The sequence below is a fragment of the Haemaphysalis longicornis genome, unplaced genomic scaffold, assembly GCF_048455015.1.
Source record: "Haemaphysalis longicornis isolate Haplotype H1 unplaced genomic scaffold, Haemaphysalis longicornis Haplotype H1 scaffold_4, whole genome shotgun sequence".
Classification (NCBI taxonomy): Eukaryota; Metazoa; Arthropoda; class Arachnida; order Ixodida; family Ixodidae; genus Haemaphysalis; species Haemaphysalis longicornis.
The window spans coordinates 120,736,953-120,753,374 of NW_027526361.1; the positions used below are offsets into that span (position 1 = coordinate 120,736,953).

The following is a 16,422-nucleotide window of genomic DNA, read 5'->3' on the forward strand; positions in this document are numbered from 1 at the left end:
AAGTTCGTAATTTGGGAAAAGAAGAAAAATAAAACACCACAAATGATACATGCAAGCAGTTTATTGGCACAATGTCTTTGGCAGCATGAGTCATCACATTTAGTTTCTCTTTCGGTTACCCGCTGAGAATCAGCAGAGGAGGAATGCTGCATCCAGGAATGTTTTATTGACCTTCAGGGGGGTAAAAAAAAAAGCTGGGTCCTACACTTTCCTGGAGAGTGCTGGCCAACGTAGAGATTGCATCTTATGCCCCTTCCCTCAGGTCAAGGAGTGACTAGATCACAGGGCCCGCGTCGAGACCGGGCACCAGTGCCTACCGCGGTCTACTTGCAGGCGAGGATGAGTGCAATGGTCACGCTGGTGCCAAGCACGGTGAAGCCAGAAATGTAGAGCTCCTTCAGGCCGAACCCGAGGCCCAGGTCCCAGGACTGAAAGCAGAGACGACAAAAACGAAAAGACACGGTCCTTTAGCTGGAAGGCACCGTTGTTCTGTTCACGGGACCGTAAGAGGGTTGTGACCATGCGACACGCTATCTAAAGCATAACAGTGAAACAAGCTAAGTGCAGGAAACGACGACTACACGACACGGAGGCCGTGACTAATGTTTACCTGTTTTAGGCTAGGTTCGCACTGTGCGAGAGAGGATAATGGGGCTCTTCGATTTTCCGTCTCGGACTCACCGCGGATAGCCCGCGGGTAGTCCGAGGATCCCCCGAAGCCATAGGGATACATGGGAAAATCGAATGCCGGACTGCTTCTCGGGGAGTCCGCGGTGAGTCCCAGACTGTAAATCGAAGAGCCCCAACATGAGACAGCTGTGACCGCCAGATGAGGTGGAATGAAGGCACCAGCCGGGAGCATGGGACGCTGCGCTTGATATTTGAAATTGCGCATGTTACTTCAAAAGCGGTTTCACCGCAGCCCTCAATGCTCACAGCCAGCTCAATGGAGTCTGGCGCGTCAAAGTGCGCGGGCACACGGGCCGCTCGAGTATTTGAACGTTGTCATAGTCAATGATGGCTTGGAGACGTAAAAGCTACCGATGCCAGCATTTATGCTCAAGACCGCACCGGGGATTCGGTCCTAAGTTGTGACGCAATGGCTACGTCACGAAAAAATGAAAGGGAAGTGGGTGAGAGAAACGCAGCTTTATTTACTTGTTATAACGCATCATTTCTCATCGAAGAAAGGCCAAGAGAGCTATGAAACGTATGATCTTTCCGTTACAACAAAATTTCATTCAGTCCTTAGTGTCCCTTTAAAAACAGTGGCAGCAGTATTGTGTTTATATAACGGTAGACGAGCGCATGAACCCACAGCACAAGACGCTAGAGCAACGACAGCCGGCACGGCCCCAAAGGCTGAACAGTGTGTGAAGTTGGCAGGGAACACAGGAGTGAGGGAGAGGGAGAAAACATTTTAGGAACACAGGGAACGGTCCAACAAGAACAGCCCCCATCTCTCGGCCATCTACAACTCATTACGCTCATCACATCACTTCACTAGAATGGTAGCCGTTATCATCAAACCTCCTCAGTGAATTGGCCACGAAGATAAAATGCAACCGTGTTTAACCCACTAACCTCCATTCTAGCAACAAAAGACATTTCTAACCAAAAATTCACAAGAAATAATGAAAAAATTTCAACAAAACACACTACACCAGCAAAAACGAAATAGAATGAAAATTTAAACATACGTAGTTGTTGGCGTGTGAACTGCACAGTAGCATTCAAACGGCACCATCGAACGGGACTAGAGGCACCGCAACAGTCACAGCCTTGTTTTTTGGCGGCTGCTTTGTTTGGTGGACACAAATCGCACAAGCGAGATCCTATGACGTTTTAAAGAGTCTGCGAGAAAGTAGCCGGTGTATCACCACTACTTCGTCTGTTTTCCTCAATATCTGGCTTAGTTGTTTGAAATGTGACAAACTGGCACCACTGTTACGTACTCGAGCCAAGTAGTGGTATTTTAACAGCAAAGCTATTTAGAAAATTGTCATTTTTCGTGTACGCAGTTCAAAATACCAAGAAATTGCCAACTGCACGCACCTGGGCGCAGGCCTCACGGCGATCGCCCGGCAGTTAACAAAACCGACAAAATGCCTAGCGCTCGTATGTGCGTGCCTTAAGACGGCCACGCAGCATCCCCTGTGCACGTTTGTCAGGCCAAGGATACCCACTTAGGGAGAGACTGGCCAAGATTGCGACGACCTCCCGGCAGTTAACAAAACCGAGACAATGCCTAGCGCTCGTGTGTGCATGCACGACCACCCAACGTCCCAGACTCCCAGGCGCACATTTGTCAAGCCAAGCGTACCCACTTAAAAAGATTGGCAAAAAAAAAAAAAGAGAAAAGAAGAACTCCAGCATTCGTGGTAATCGTGGCAACACTTGCCTGGACTGAGAAAGACATGTCATACCATATGCCTCTATAAGGTGATGTCCAATGATTACCACTTCCCAAGAGATGAAAGCTTACACTTGAAAGCTTAAGTACTTACACTTGAGTAAAGGTCGTTGTGACAGCGCAAAGAAAAAGCAAACCGACTGCAATCCTGGACTTAAACTTCGTGATGGTCGTGAAGGCTGCACACAGCCTCGCAACCAGTCTTGCGCATTAGTGTGAGCTTCCGTTGTCGTCATTTCAACCCCCCCCCCTTGACGCTGCTCACCATGTGGCGCATGCCGTTGAGGGTGTGGTAGACGAGGGCGAAGGAGAGGCCCAGCTTGACCGGGAAGGTGAGCACGGGCGACAGGTGCATGGCCTGCAGCAGCTCCACGTAGTGCGGGAACTTGTGCGCGCACACCAGTGGCATCACCCCGAAGCCGTAGGTCACTGCGGGAAGAGGAGGCCGTGAGGGCAGGCCCCTTCCAGGCCTCTCCATTCACTGCCCCAAGCAAACTCGGGAGGAGAAAAACCGCAGAGCGGAAACCATCCCTCAACCATCGCATGTCCACAGAAGAGGATGGAAGAGATATTTGAACTCACACGAATAATACAGGCCCCACTACTGCACCTTGCGGCAGAGACTATAAATCAGCAAAAAGACAGCAAAGGACACTTTGCCGTCACCAGCACTACGTTCAAAGGGTCATTCCTTTGTGAGGAGAGCAACGAGGGGACTGCTAGAACCCCTGCTTTGTGGCAGTGAAGATTGATTGATTTCAAGGCTTAATGCGCCGACGCAACACAGGCGATGAGGCGCGCGCCGTAGTGGAGAGCTCTGGATTAATTTCGACCACCCGGGGATCTTTAACAAGCGCCGAAATCTCGTACACACGGGCACTTTTGCTTTTCGCCTCCATCAGAAAAGCGGCTGCCACGGCCGGGAATGGATCCTGCATCCTCATGCTCAGCAATGTTAGTGAAAATGATTACTGGACGAGTCAAGAGCAGGGGTGACACATTTTGGTACCTTGTTTGCAGTGGGAAGGGGCTGCGAACAGGGCAGGGGGTAAGCCAGTCTGTTCACGACTAGGGGCGAAAGCCAGAGAAGTGTACAGTCTTTGTCAAAACTTCCTGGACCAAACGAACAGTTTGCAGGCCGCAAAGAATTGTGGCTTAATAATTTTATCACGTCGGAGAAGAGGTGCTTTCACTAGCTTTTTAGCACAAAGCAGTTGAGCCTGACTGGAGATGCAAGTTAACTTCTGGCATGGCCTAGGCACTTTTGAGTTGAGTGTGCACGGGGCAGCCACACAAGCAGTGTTATAGAAACAGGCATTCGGAGCAGCCTGGACATTAAGAAAAAAGTTGTTCCACTCAATGTAAAAGCTGTCGGAAGTGCAGAGCAGTGATTCGCCATAATGGGCTGTGGCAGCGTTATCCGCTCACTGCTACCACACATCACGCTCTTCGCCGCTCTATCTCATTCCTCTCCAGATGAATTCAACGCAGGTTTGTCCAACGCATTTCGAATTTCCCGCCTTCGCAGCTCTCGCGCGCCCCCTGCCTGAAACTGCGCCAACGGGAGTTGTTCCTTTTGTGCTTGCTTTTCCTCCCACGCGTGCCGGCCTTGCACTGCCACTTTTTTTCGCTTACTAATGGAAAAACCGACCCAACGAGCGTTCCTAACTAAATGAACACGGGCACTGCCAGTTAGTTACGTATATTTTGTCTCAAATGTACCTGCAGTTTTCTTTGCACTAAACAACGGGGATATGTATGACAAGTGCCAGCGGTTCACGCGTTTCGAATGCTTATGACTATATAAACTACTTGACTTTCGAAGCCTCTGTGGGACGCCGTGACGACAGCGCTACAAGGGAACGCCCTGTTGCTCTACTTGGGTCTAGCGAGCGAGCTCTAACGACAAGGCGAGCCCCTAAAGTGCTCTGCACTTAAAATCCAAGAAGACCTTCGTGTAGTGGGGCATCACTACAGAGTTGGTTTGTAATCGACAGAGGATGATGCTACACTCGCACGGGGCAGTGGAGGGAGGACTAATGAGGGTGGTGGCATTGGCGTAGGGCCCTTTCATTCTTTGTGCTCCCTACTGTCACACTCAGACAGCTGTGAACACAGAGGACCTGGAATATCATGTACTGTGCGGGTGGGCCCACGGGCTCATGCGTCATCTCTCACGCCATGATGCCTGGGGACGCACCATGTGGTAACGCAAAGTTAGAGGTGCGAGCATCAAGGCGACTTTGAAAGACACTATGCACGTGCCTGGGCATGCTCTGCTGTAGTGAAACATTGAGAACACGTTCTAACCATTTGTTCGGATGAATTGAAGATACTATGCCGGGTTGGAGGAGGTGACGGCTTCAAACACAGCTGTGGTCTCTGCACGAAAGGGGGTGGGAACATTGGAATGCATGTTGATGGGTGGAGAGTTCAGGTGCACATGTTGTGGTGCGTGCACATGTTGTGGTGCAAGGCTAAGGAGTAACTTGAAGTGGTGAGTCCTGTGAGAGGAGGTTGGCCCCCGTGTTTGTGCCCTATACCCTTGATGCCCGAGAGGCCTGTGGCCCTTGTGGGGATGTTTCAGCCCTGGTTATTTTAACCTCAATTTCCACAGGGGTGGCTTTTCTGAACTGAAGCCCCTTGAGCCTGCATGAACAAGCCCTTCAAAAGGACTGTTAGAGGCTATGATGAATGGCTCAACCACAATAAGCAGCTGATCACATTAATAGGCCATGAGAAACCAACCGGCAATCTCGCCAGTGGGATCATAGATGCATGGGAGGCACTGCTCTGCCAGTCTGCATTCTGCAATGCTCTAAGGTGTAAGGTGCTGCCTATCGAATGCCCTCGACGGCACAGATGCTAGCAAAGAGCTCAGCACCGGCAACTACAATAAGGTGCTCCATCCCATCATACTTTGACATTCTGTCCTCCTTACTTTTTTCATTTCTCAGCTGCTCTGTCCTTTCCGTGACCAAAAAAAGCTGGAATAGCAGTGATTTCTTTCTTTTCCTTTTTTCCAAAGCTTGGAAAGTAGCCCCTTGCAACATACTTGTGGTAACTTTGTATTTAAGCAAACATGGCATGTGCAAGTTGATTAACCTTGAGCTCAGCACGCTCCATTCTCCCGCCTGTTTCATGAACACAATAAAGTGGCTGTCAAAAGAACGTACAACAAAATGGTTACAGGGGAGCCTCACAACCACATCCACACCGCATATGTGGGCTTCCACGAGCAGCTGTGTGTGGTCAAAAGACGAAACAGAAGGCGAGGCAGTGCCCCTTATTCCAAGCACCTCCTCCCCAACTAACCCTGCATGCCACACTCCCTCCCACCCTTGGTCCAAGCAGCCATCCTGAATCCGACGAAGCAAGCAGGAGGCATCGGAATGGAATAGTAGCACCGACCTCCTCCTCCCCCCCCCTTCCACTGCACAAACATTGGGTGCAGCGTTGACACTTTCCTGGTGCAGGAACGCACCTTACTCCAACCCTTACTACGCCCCACCATGTAAATGTTCCTGTTCACTCCCCTAACACCACGCAGGTTGAGCAGCGACTGTACAGGGTGGTGCGACGATAATTGGAACACCTCAAAAATTTTTCCTGAGCGAATTGATGCTCTGTTTGCTCTCAAACTTCACACGAAGGTCGCATTTTGTCGTCTAGTTTGTTTGAAACTGGTAACAACGACGGTACTTACCTGCTTATTCCGAAAATAAATAAAAACGATTTTCACCTATGCAAAAAAAAAAAAAAAAAAAAAAGGCGGCCGATTTGGACGTCGAGCCAGCGCAAGCTGATCTTGGAACATCGGCGCCACCTGGGGTATGCAGAGCAAAACGCACCTTTGGGTTTCACAGTAGGAAGGAGCCAAATGGTCTAGCAGACGATCAGAAAATCTCCTTCGTCGCTAGTTTATGATGATCGCAAATACTTGCATAACAGCTGATACCAATCATAATAAAATATTCCCACGGTTCATTGTTGCTACACACACGTTGGATTTGTTTCCTCATTTGGCTCCTTCCTACCGTGAATACCAAATGTGCATTTCACTCTGCATACCCCAGGTGGCGCCGTCATTTCATATCAGCTTGCGCTGGCTCGCACATCCAAATCAGCCGCCATTTTCCCATAGGTGAAAATCTTTTTATTTATTTTCGGAATAAACAGGTAAGTACTGTCGTTGTTCCTGGTGTCAAATAGACCACAAAATGCAACCTTCGTGTGATGTTTGGGTGTGAACAAAGCAGCGGTTCGCTCAGGAAATTTTTTAAAAGTGTTCCAATTATCGTTGCACCACCCTGTACATTGAGTAAATCCCATTAAACTACACGAAGGGTGTTTTGGAAATGTAGAACGCGATGACAGACCACACGGCTTGCCTTCCCTGAAGGTGCAGTTCACAGTAGTGCCACTACTATCGTGTGGATCAGGCCCTGTGACAAGAGCAGCGCTTCACCAATTCAGCGTGCACCGTCTCCCACCGATACTCACAGAAGGCCATGCCAAGGCCGGTTGCCCTGTGGCACAGCGACAGCATCGATGTCGCCTCTTTCCTGCGAAAGAAGAGAAAAACGAAAGAGGAAAATGGCCGCGTATCTGCTACTTACATTGCAAATGTCAACGAAAGACGATAGTCGACTGGCGCCACTGCCAAGCAAATGCCTCCCTTCTCTTTCCTGCTCACCTCCCATGCTGTTCAGCTCCCGTCTCGTTCCTCCCAAGATGACATGCTAGAGGTTTCACTAAGTCAATTTAAATTTACCGCGTTCCACTGCTCCACGTCAGTTGCCTCGATGCCAGCACTGCCGTATGGTGGAGACACACGTAAATTGAGGCACCCTACTACAACACTTATAAAAACCACGATGCCCTACTCCACGAGCATTCCCAGTGGAACGGGGAACCTGTCTAGTGGAACCTTTCGTTACTGTTGGCGTTTGATTTCTTAAATGCTGCCAGGAGCTACAGGAGCGTGGGCAACAGCAGGCGGTGATTTTCTGCAGTTGATATGGTATTTCATTTGATATCGCAAAAACCAAGCATCCATGAATTTTTAAATAAAGGAACACTGCAAATACCACTAGTGTATTGATTTTCTGCCTCACCTTTGCGTAATGGCTTCTTCTTGTTCAACAATGTTGACAAGTATGGAGATTACCACCGGACTTGGATGTTTAGATTTGGCTGTGGGTATATAAGACTATTGTGCAGAATCAGTTTCACTTTGGCCGGGTGGCCGAGTCAAGTCACAAACAGACAGACAAACAGACCAAAATTTCTGCATTTAAGTAAGCCAAAAAAGATTATCATCTTTAAAAAAAGAGTACCAGGCCAGCCATACTCATACACAATAAAGAACTGCACACATGCCCTACACAATGTAGTTTTTAACGTAAAACGTTCTTTCACGGTACTATACAGCTCATTCTACAATGGTCGACATTCTGAAAAAATTTGGCAGATGATTATGACACTCCCTAATACAAAATTTGTGCACAGGGCGGACTGCAATCTTCTGGGTGATGGCTCATACCTACTGCGTCTCACAAAGTGATCGCCGCATCAGCAAACGCGTAAAGGTGCACGATATACTCTGGTGTTGCCTCGCAGTGCGTTGCCACGGGGGACCATGTCTTCGCCACACTTTCATTATCCGCTTTCCTGCTCGCTGCATCTTCAATGGCGTCTCCATTTTCTCGCTCATCTCGTAGCGTGCCGTCGCCTAAGAGAACATCTCCCGCTGTCGCTGCACACTGCCCTCCCCCTCACACTTTCGCCATACTTTCCTCCTCCGCTTTCCTGCTTGTTCTACCTTGTTTGTCTCCGGTGCGCCCTTCGTTCGCTCGGTTACGAGGGATGACAGCGCCGTGAAACCACAGTGCTGCGCATTAAACAAAAGTGCACTGGCTAGGCGCCCATCATCCACGATTTGTTCCAAGTTTCTGCCTGTACCACGCACCCATCACAGCCTTCCCTTGTACCCGAATATCGCCACAACCGTGCTTTGGCATTTGTTTTCAATTTGAATTTTCATTGTTCTATTGCCAGCGCTCGGCTGAGCCTCAATCTTTTACATGTTGAATACATTAAGTCCGCGTTTCTTCCAACGTTCGCTGCTCACCTAGACTGTCGGTGTTGGGAATCTAGTCGCAGAGCTCTAGAAAGTGGAGTGCTCCAACATGAATTCGTGCAAAGCAACCGCAGTGGCACTCGCTTCATCGATGCCTGACAGTGCACATCACTCTAATAAACTGTAGTGCTAATAAAGCCGAGCGAGTTAGTGCAGTTGCACTGCGGAGCAGCACTAAAACGATGAGAACAAGAGCGGGACGAACGATACAACGAATGATACAGACACTACCACTCATGCCCTTTGCCTATGTGGCAGTGAGTATGTCCACATCTCTTTAGTGCTGTTCTTCAATGCTAATAAAAAACTTTATTATCTCTTTAGCCCTCTCCTTCAATGCTAATAGTAAACTTTATTTAACAACAATGAACCCTCGTCATTACTTCCCATGAGACAATATTCAGCGCTAGGACTGGAGGACTTGCCCACAACCAGGTATGCTTTTCTAAGCACTCAGTGCAATGTAGTCTGCAACACTGCCCCTCCTCAGTCACTAGGGCTGCACTACCATTGTAGTAACGTGCCCAGGGAACTCTGAAACAAAGAAGAGAGTGAGCGGGAGGTCTCCCTTACGCGTAGATGCTCAGGTGGGGAGACAGCGGCCGCTTGAGGGCCTTGTTCCGGGCGAAGAACTCGGCAGTGAATGCCGCCTGCTTTGGCGGCATCGCCGACATTGGCGCCAGGCTGCCAGGGAGAAGAGGAGAAGGACGGCATGCCTCAATCAGGCAATGTCGAGATACAGTCGATCCCGGATATATCCGGAACCCAGATATATAGAATTACTGCATATATCAAGCAGTGCAAACATCCCCTTGTAAATCCTATGCCAAAAAAAAAAAAAAAAAAAAAAAAAACACTTTATATATCGAATTAGCAATATATCAAACTTTTTTACGATCCCCTTGGAGTTCAACTGAGATCGCGCGGGATCGACTGTATCAGGAAACTAAGCTTAGGAGAAGCCTAATGTAGGCGTGTGCAATTAACTTGGCGTGCAATTAACCTGAACATTTACGAAAATTTGTGGCATTAGTTGAAGTTTTCACCTTCTGTGTCATTACTGAGCGGGAACGAGAGTATCGCCGCTTTCATTTGATCGCGCTTGGAAGCCTCGATCGCACTTGAGAAACCAGGATTGAGTTCAAGCGGGATCGAGCTCGATCGCGATTGAAACTGCCGTATAGAATGCGCCCGATCCGGATTGAGCTCGATCCGGATCGACTCAATCGCGATTGAAAGTGCCCGTGTGACAGGGGTATTAGAAAAAGATGGGAATACGAAAATTCCGAAAAGGTTACAGAGAGGCGCTCGCAGCAGCTAAAACCACCGACAGCCGTTACAGTGGGAAGGTTGCACGCCAAGCATGACGAAGACATTATTGCAACAGATGATGACAATCATGACAGACCTACCGTTACACATAGAGGACCACACAGCTTTAAAGTGTAATGCTTTTTTAATCCCACATGCAGGCAGTTTAGGTGCGTTCCTAAATTTCTGTTTTTTTTGTGCGTGTTGTAGCTCTTGCAGCAGTTGTATACGAAGTTATACGAGCCCATTTCATATCCGGGGGTAGCAAGGGTCAAAATTGGAACTTCAGAAACTATTCGCCCAGCTATCATGCCAGCGATGGAAGGCAAACATGCGTTAATGTGGCTTCTGTCACTTTGACACGAGTAGAGCTTGCTCTTTTATCAGCCCCACATGACTGATTGCACTGTCACCCAGCTTTCGTCCAAGTATTTTTTTTCCTGCTTCTTTGCACCTCTCCACAATGACACCTCAAAGTAAATGTTAATCGAATGTCAGTGCTCTCCTTATTCCCTCTCACAACATTCATTTGTCCTTTGTAAAGAATGGCAAGGATGTACCTGTCCAAGGAAGTACTTTCTTCCGTGCCCGGGTGATTACTTGATTGCTTGGCCAATGTAAATCACCACGTCACCAGGCAATTCATCACGAAAAACAGACAAGCGCAAGGAAGCCAACAAAGAGTGCTAATGCTTGTTGCAATGTGCACTTCTTTCCTGTCGCATTGGCAGAAGTCACTAAGTTTCTCATTGCAACTGTGGTTAGTATTTTGTTCAGACAGCACAAGATAAATGCTGATAGGTACAATTCATGGTAATAGTGGCGGGAACCGCTTGTTTCAAAACCCGGACTGTTTTTTTTTTTTGCTCCCAAGGTGTAAATTTCACACACAGCTTTGACAAATGATTCCAATACCCTCTACCCCTACCTCTGGGCGATGCTGCGCACTCAATGAATGCGAGAGGTGGCTTTGACTTTTAAATTGGTCACAATCTATTTGTCGTAGTTTTTCTCAATTTTTCAAAGCAGCTATGTGATTGTGTAGAAGGAATGCAAGACGAATAAACATCTTCTTTCAGCATATTATGCCCTATGGGGTAGCTAATACATGATTTGTGACCAGTCTTGGGAAGTAACTAGTTACTGGCAACATGTTACATGAAGTAACTAGTCACTTTGTTCACTATCTTCGAACTGTCACTTTTAAGTTAAAGGAACTTGTAGCTGTAACACTAATTGCTTTTTACACAGTCACTGTAACAGGAAATACCGTTACACTTCCTTTTTTATACCAATTTATCCAACAGCAACACTCAAACGTTGACATAGAGATCGTGCTTTTTACATTTTCAGACTTTCACCTTTCCACAACACGGCTCCCTTCGCAGTTTAAGAAAGGAGGTTGCTAAGAGGAATATCTGCTCTGCAGAAGACCGACGTCAGTCTTTTAGTAGGTAATTTCTCACAACTTTTCCTTTGTCCCGAGTCCAGTGGAAGCAAGAAAAATGAAAAAAAAACTGGCAATTAGACCTCCACCGAGGAGAAAGTTGGCCTACCCTTGTAACGAGAGGCCACCACAGGGGTTCCACCGAGAACAGAACACCCATAACGACACCACCAAGGGTGCATAGGTAGGGTTGCTCGTTTTTGTGTTTTGTATTCCTCTGAACTCGGAAAGGTAGAAATCTGGTGCTATTTTTCAAATTGATAATCAGGGAGAAATCAAGTTTTTTTGTAAAACAATTCCAAAATTTGGGTTTGCTCAGCTTAAGCAGATGTATACCGAGTAAATATACTCCATTTATTTTATCAGTAGTTATCACGCACTTCTTAACTTAAACTGGTGTTTGTTTTAAGGTGGCAATCGAGGGGGACTTCTAGCAAGTACTCTCCGAAATTTGGTGTTTATTTGGAAACGAATCAGTAATGATGACAGTAAAGAGCATCGATAACCTCCAAGAAATTAAACATTTTATTTACGAAAATCTGGCCATTGATTTTTCACAAATCCTTGTTCACATACATTATCATCTGCAGGCGCAACATGTCGGTCCCCATTCGACACCTGTCCGATCGTTGAATGTATCTGATCTGGCAGAAAGTTCTCTCGACATCACAGCTTCCATTATCTAGGCACAACAATGTCAGTGCCGCATTTGCCAGCAGCCTGCACTGGTGAATGGTATAGTCATGCCAATACTCAATCAGTTCGAAAGTGTGTTTGTGGGGCTTGCTTTCAAGGAGCACTGGTTAAGAATGGCGGACCTTTAGTGCCCGATGGTGCATACCTCTACTTTGAAAAGGTCTATTCAGGGAGACAATGTTTGGGGTGTAAGAATCGCGTAAAATCGGGTTTTACCCAAACACAGACAACCCTAGGCCTATGCAACAAAATCAGGTGCACGCGACGATTGTTGGTGTTGGGCTTCAGAGTGTTTTTTAAGTTCCTTCTTCTATGGTTTCACCATGTGCAATTTTGACTACCTGCATGCCTTGGTACGTTTCTAATAAATATTAAGACTCTATCATTTGGTTTGTGATCTATTACGTAGTTTTATACGTAGCGTACAGAAAAGTAACGTTACTTTTTCACAGTAACTGACACGTAATAAGTTACTTTTTTGCAAACTCTGTCACTGCAAAATGGTTACTTTTTGTCTTAGGTAACTGTAGCTGTAACACTTATTTTTTGCTGGTAACGTGTCCGTGACTGTTTGTAACTAAGAAAAAAAAAGTGCCACAAATACGAGCGGATCATACAACACTCGAAGACTGACCATGCAGTTGGAAAGGCAGCCACCGGTCTCAGGAGGGCCAAAGCACTGGCGCGGTGCGCGAACCTGAAAAAGAAATATATTAAGAAGCGGGGGCGGTTAGAATTGCACCATACACTGCGGGAACTCCACCGACGCAACCGCACTAGAGTCTTCAATCATGCTAATGTAACTAATCATCTAGTCTGTTCCGCAAAGATTCTAAAGATAGAACGCGAGCCCTCAGTACTCCCGTGACTACACGCAAGTGTAACGAGTAGTCAAAAAACGCATGCTCTCGAACACCAAACCGCGAGTATCGTCTATTCAAATCGAGAACAATTAGGTGCCCTTCCCGCAGCGCGTTCAGCAAAAAATCTGCCCAGCTGTGACTCTAGCCATAAACCAGCCGGCCCCAGCTACCATGTTCTCTGGGTGATTTCGAACGCGCGAGGCAGAAAGCAGCTTCTCTGTCAGCCGCGTAAGGTGAAACCTGAAAGGACAGTTTTACCAAACGTCGGTGCTGTACTCACCTCATCGCGTACGCCATGGCAAATTTTACCGAGGCATCAGCAACGGTTCTACCAGCCTTTTGAAATTGACGAAGCTCGCGCGACCGGCGCCTCGAACCCTTCGAACTCGCCTCGCTCGCTTCGCGAAACTGACCCGTAGATTGGCTTGGATTGGCTGCGTTGGACTGCAAGCGAAACCGGTGAAATCATGGAGGAAAGAAAAAACACTCGTAGTAACGATTTTTTGATGCGCGAGTAGGCGTAAATATTACAAAAGCGCTACTAGCGATTGCAATTTTTAATTGTGCCAAACTTTTTGTCGCAAACACTAGCCACCAAAAAACATCATTCGTCTGCTCCTGCAACTTCTGAGGCATTCCTGAGGTTCCCGTGGACATTAAGTTTCATACTAATATTAGTGTGAAACTCTATGCCCGTGGAGGCCATTAGAAACCCACACAACTAGAGCCACTAATTAAGCTGCACTTTTATTAAGTCAGAGTACCACGTACTAGCCTCGGAGGAACCAAATTCCTCCACAACCAGATGAAATTCACAAGCCACCATAAGTCCTCGTGCTTGGAGAGCATGGAGGAAAGAAAATGTTGGAGAGTCGACAGCCCCAGCTCTCCCCTCACCCTCACCCTCGCCCCCCACCCCCTACCCCCACCATCACATTTTAAAGTCGTGAGTCGGCTCCCCACGCGAACCCAGCCCACCCATCCAGCCCAAACCTCCGGCCTACGTAAAAGTCGGCAAGAAACTTGAGGCGTGAAGCGGCATGCCTGCATCCTCAGAAACGCATCAGGTGGAGGAATAAAAATTTATTCAACTATACGAGTTCCGTTGTGGGAGGCCTCCTTAGTTCAGGAAACCTTGGTTCTTGACTGCCCAGGTTTTTTGTTGTTGTTTTGTATTGCGGCCACCACAGGGGCCGAGCCCACTTTATCCCATCCAAAAAAAGCAAGAGCACCTTCCCTCCAGCAACACATTTTTACTTTCACAACACAAATATGGTTCCGCAAAGGGCATTTCATGTCTGATATAAGTGCATCAAAATAGTTGGGACCAAAATTGTCACAAGCGCGTGGTAATTAAACATGCTCACAGTCTGCAAAGTATCGCCAGCGCAGTGTTAACGAATTGTTGTTCAGAAAGCTTGGGCAAGATTACCATCTTTCCGATGTCTGAAGTATAGAGAAAGGTACATTACAGGTAAAAAAAATCCATCCACCGCATATGGTCGCACTCAATGAAATAATAATAAAAAAAATGTTTTCCTTGCTTCTTACCTCTCCGTCTAACGGCGGCTGAAAGCAAAGCCGTGAGGAATAGCTTCTTTGTCGTCTGAGTTTGGACTCTTGACTAGTTGAGCTTTGACCTTGACTCGCACACAGTTAGGTCTTTTTATCGTAGCAGCTTTGAGTTTGTCTCTTCACAATTTGATTTCACACACGAAAATTAAGCTCTGCGTTCAATCATCGTCGTTAAACGGAAGGTGCATGATTTTTCTGTTTTGTACGTCCATATGTCCATACATTCCCCTCCAAATCCAAATTGCTTCGGCCGCATCAATGTACAAAGAATTCACCGAGCATTCGCAGTGTTCGTTTGGTCATCAATGTGGAAAATGTGCAGAAGAAACTACTTCTTCAGACGAGTATATGACAATGGGCTGGGCCCAACCCATTTGTTTGTCCGCCAATTGGTGAACCGGTTTCTTTTTATTAGGGATACAGAATTTATCGAGAACCACGTGTCAGCTGCGCTGCCGCAGTTCGTGGCGTCATCATGTCACGTGCAGGGAGGAATTGTAGCTAGTCATTTCAGAGAAGTAGTGAACATAGCCAGTGAGATCCCTGCCTGCTTGCTTCTCAATAGAGTACCTGAGCACAGCATTGTATAAGATGCGATAACCTTTTCCCTGCATTGCAGTACCGAGCCTTGCACTCTGGAGGCCCAGGGCAAGATGTACTAAAGAAAGTCAGAAGAACGCCAGTTCCAGCAGCACGAAGTCTTTCTTCTTAAAGCTACATACTGGGACTCTTACAGTTAAAGTGTGGCTACACAATAAGGGTTTAGAAGTGCCGTAGGGCACTACTGCACATTATTTAAGCAACTAGAAACCATAGATCATGCGTTCATACACAGCTGGATGACAGTGCACTTCTGGGATGTTTTACAGCAAACATTGCATATAGAGCTTCCTTTGGATCCACATGGCATTCAATACCTCCCTACCAAAAACAATGAGGATGCACCGTACGATCTACTGATGCTTCTGGGCCTCCGTAGTATGTGGAGGGCACGGTGACGCGGATGCTAAGCCGGTGAGGCAGATGTTTCACAAGAGTGTTTCACCTGTAAAGAAAAGTCTTAGAAATTTTGGGCTGTCTGTATGTCTGTGACTCGATTCAGCCATACAGCCAAAGTGAAATAGAAGGTGCGCAATAGTCTTATATAACACACCCAAACCTAAACATCTGCCCGGTGGCAATGTTCATACTTGTCAGCATTCTTGAACAAGAACAAGACATTACGCAAATATAAGGCAGAAAATCAATACATAGGCAAGTGATATTTGCAGTGTTCCTTTATCAAAAGTTTATGGATGCTTGGTTTTTGCGATAGCAAATGAAATACTATATCAACTGCAGAAAACTGTCGCCTACTGTTGCCCAGGCTCCTGGTGGCATTTAAGAAATCAAGCGGCAACAGCAACGAAAGGTTCCACTAGATAGTTTCCCTGTTCCGCTTGGAATGCACGTGGAGTAGGGCAACGTGGTTCTATAAACGTTGTAGTAGGGTGCCTCGATTCATACACGTCTCAGCCGTACGGCAGTGCTGGCATCAAGGCATCAGACTTTGGAGCAGTGGAACGCAGTAAATTTAAATCGACTTGAGCAAACTTCTAGCGTGTTATCTTGGGAGGAACGAGACGGGAGAGGAACAGCATGAGAGGCAAGCGGGAAAGAGAAGGGAGGCATTTACTTGTCAGGGGTGCCAGTCGACTTATCGTCTTCTGTCGACATTTGCAACAAATGGAGCAGATACACAGCCATTTTTTGTTGAAGGGATGCAAAAGTCAGTGCCTGACTGGGTGGCATGTGTTGAACCATTGGTTACGCTTAAGTATTTTTATAACGACGCCAGCCAGGGGCACTGGATGGTGCTACTGTACGTATTTCATGTTGTCCTCAATTGTGATGTTGCTTGTGATAATAATAAATAAACAAAACTGTTGGAATGGCGCAATCGGTTAGACATTGACTTTATAGGTTTAATTCTGAC

At 47.0% G+C, this 16,422-nt stretch overlaps 1 protein-coding gene across 1 annotated transcript; it reads right to left on the bottom strand.

The window, feature by feature from the left end:
• Positions 1 to 43: 43 nt before the first annotated feature.
• On the bottom strand, positions 44 to 13,583 carry LOC144179337 (succinate dehydrogenase cytochrome b560 subunit, mitochondrial-like). Its single transcript, XM_077707633.1, has 6 exons — positions 13,153 to 13,583; positions 12,644 to 12,706; positions 9,129 to 9,239; positions 6,917 to 6,978; positions 2,679 to 2,842; positions 44 to 428 (listed from the first exon to the last, which is right to left on the bottom strand). Exons 1-6 carry the CDS (start codon positions 13,167 to 13,169, stop codon positions 324 to 326), a joined length of 522 nt encoding a protein of 173 aa, XP_077563759.1. The 5' UTR covers positions 13,170 to 13,583; the 3' UTR covers positions 44 to 323.
• Positions 13,584 to 16,422: the final 2,839 nt, after the last annotated feature.

What these genes read in the sequence shown, in the direction of transcription:
- LOC144179337 (XM_077707633.1), bottom strand. An exon ending in CGGCCTTGGCATGGCCTTCT is followed by an intron (nt 2,843 to 6,916) that starts GTGAGTATCGGT and finishes CTCTTCCCGCAG; the next exon opens with TGACCTACGGCTTCGGGGTG. An exon ending in TCAACGGCATGCGCCACATG is followed by an intron (nt 429 to 2,678) that starts GTGAGCAGCGTC and finishes CTCTGCTTTCAG; the next exon opens with TCCTGGGACCTGGGCCTCGG.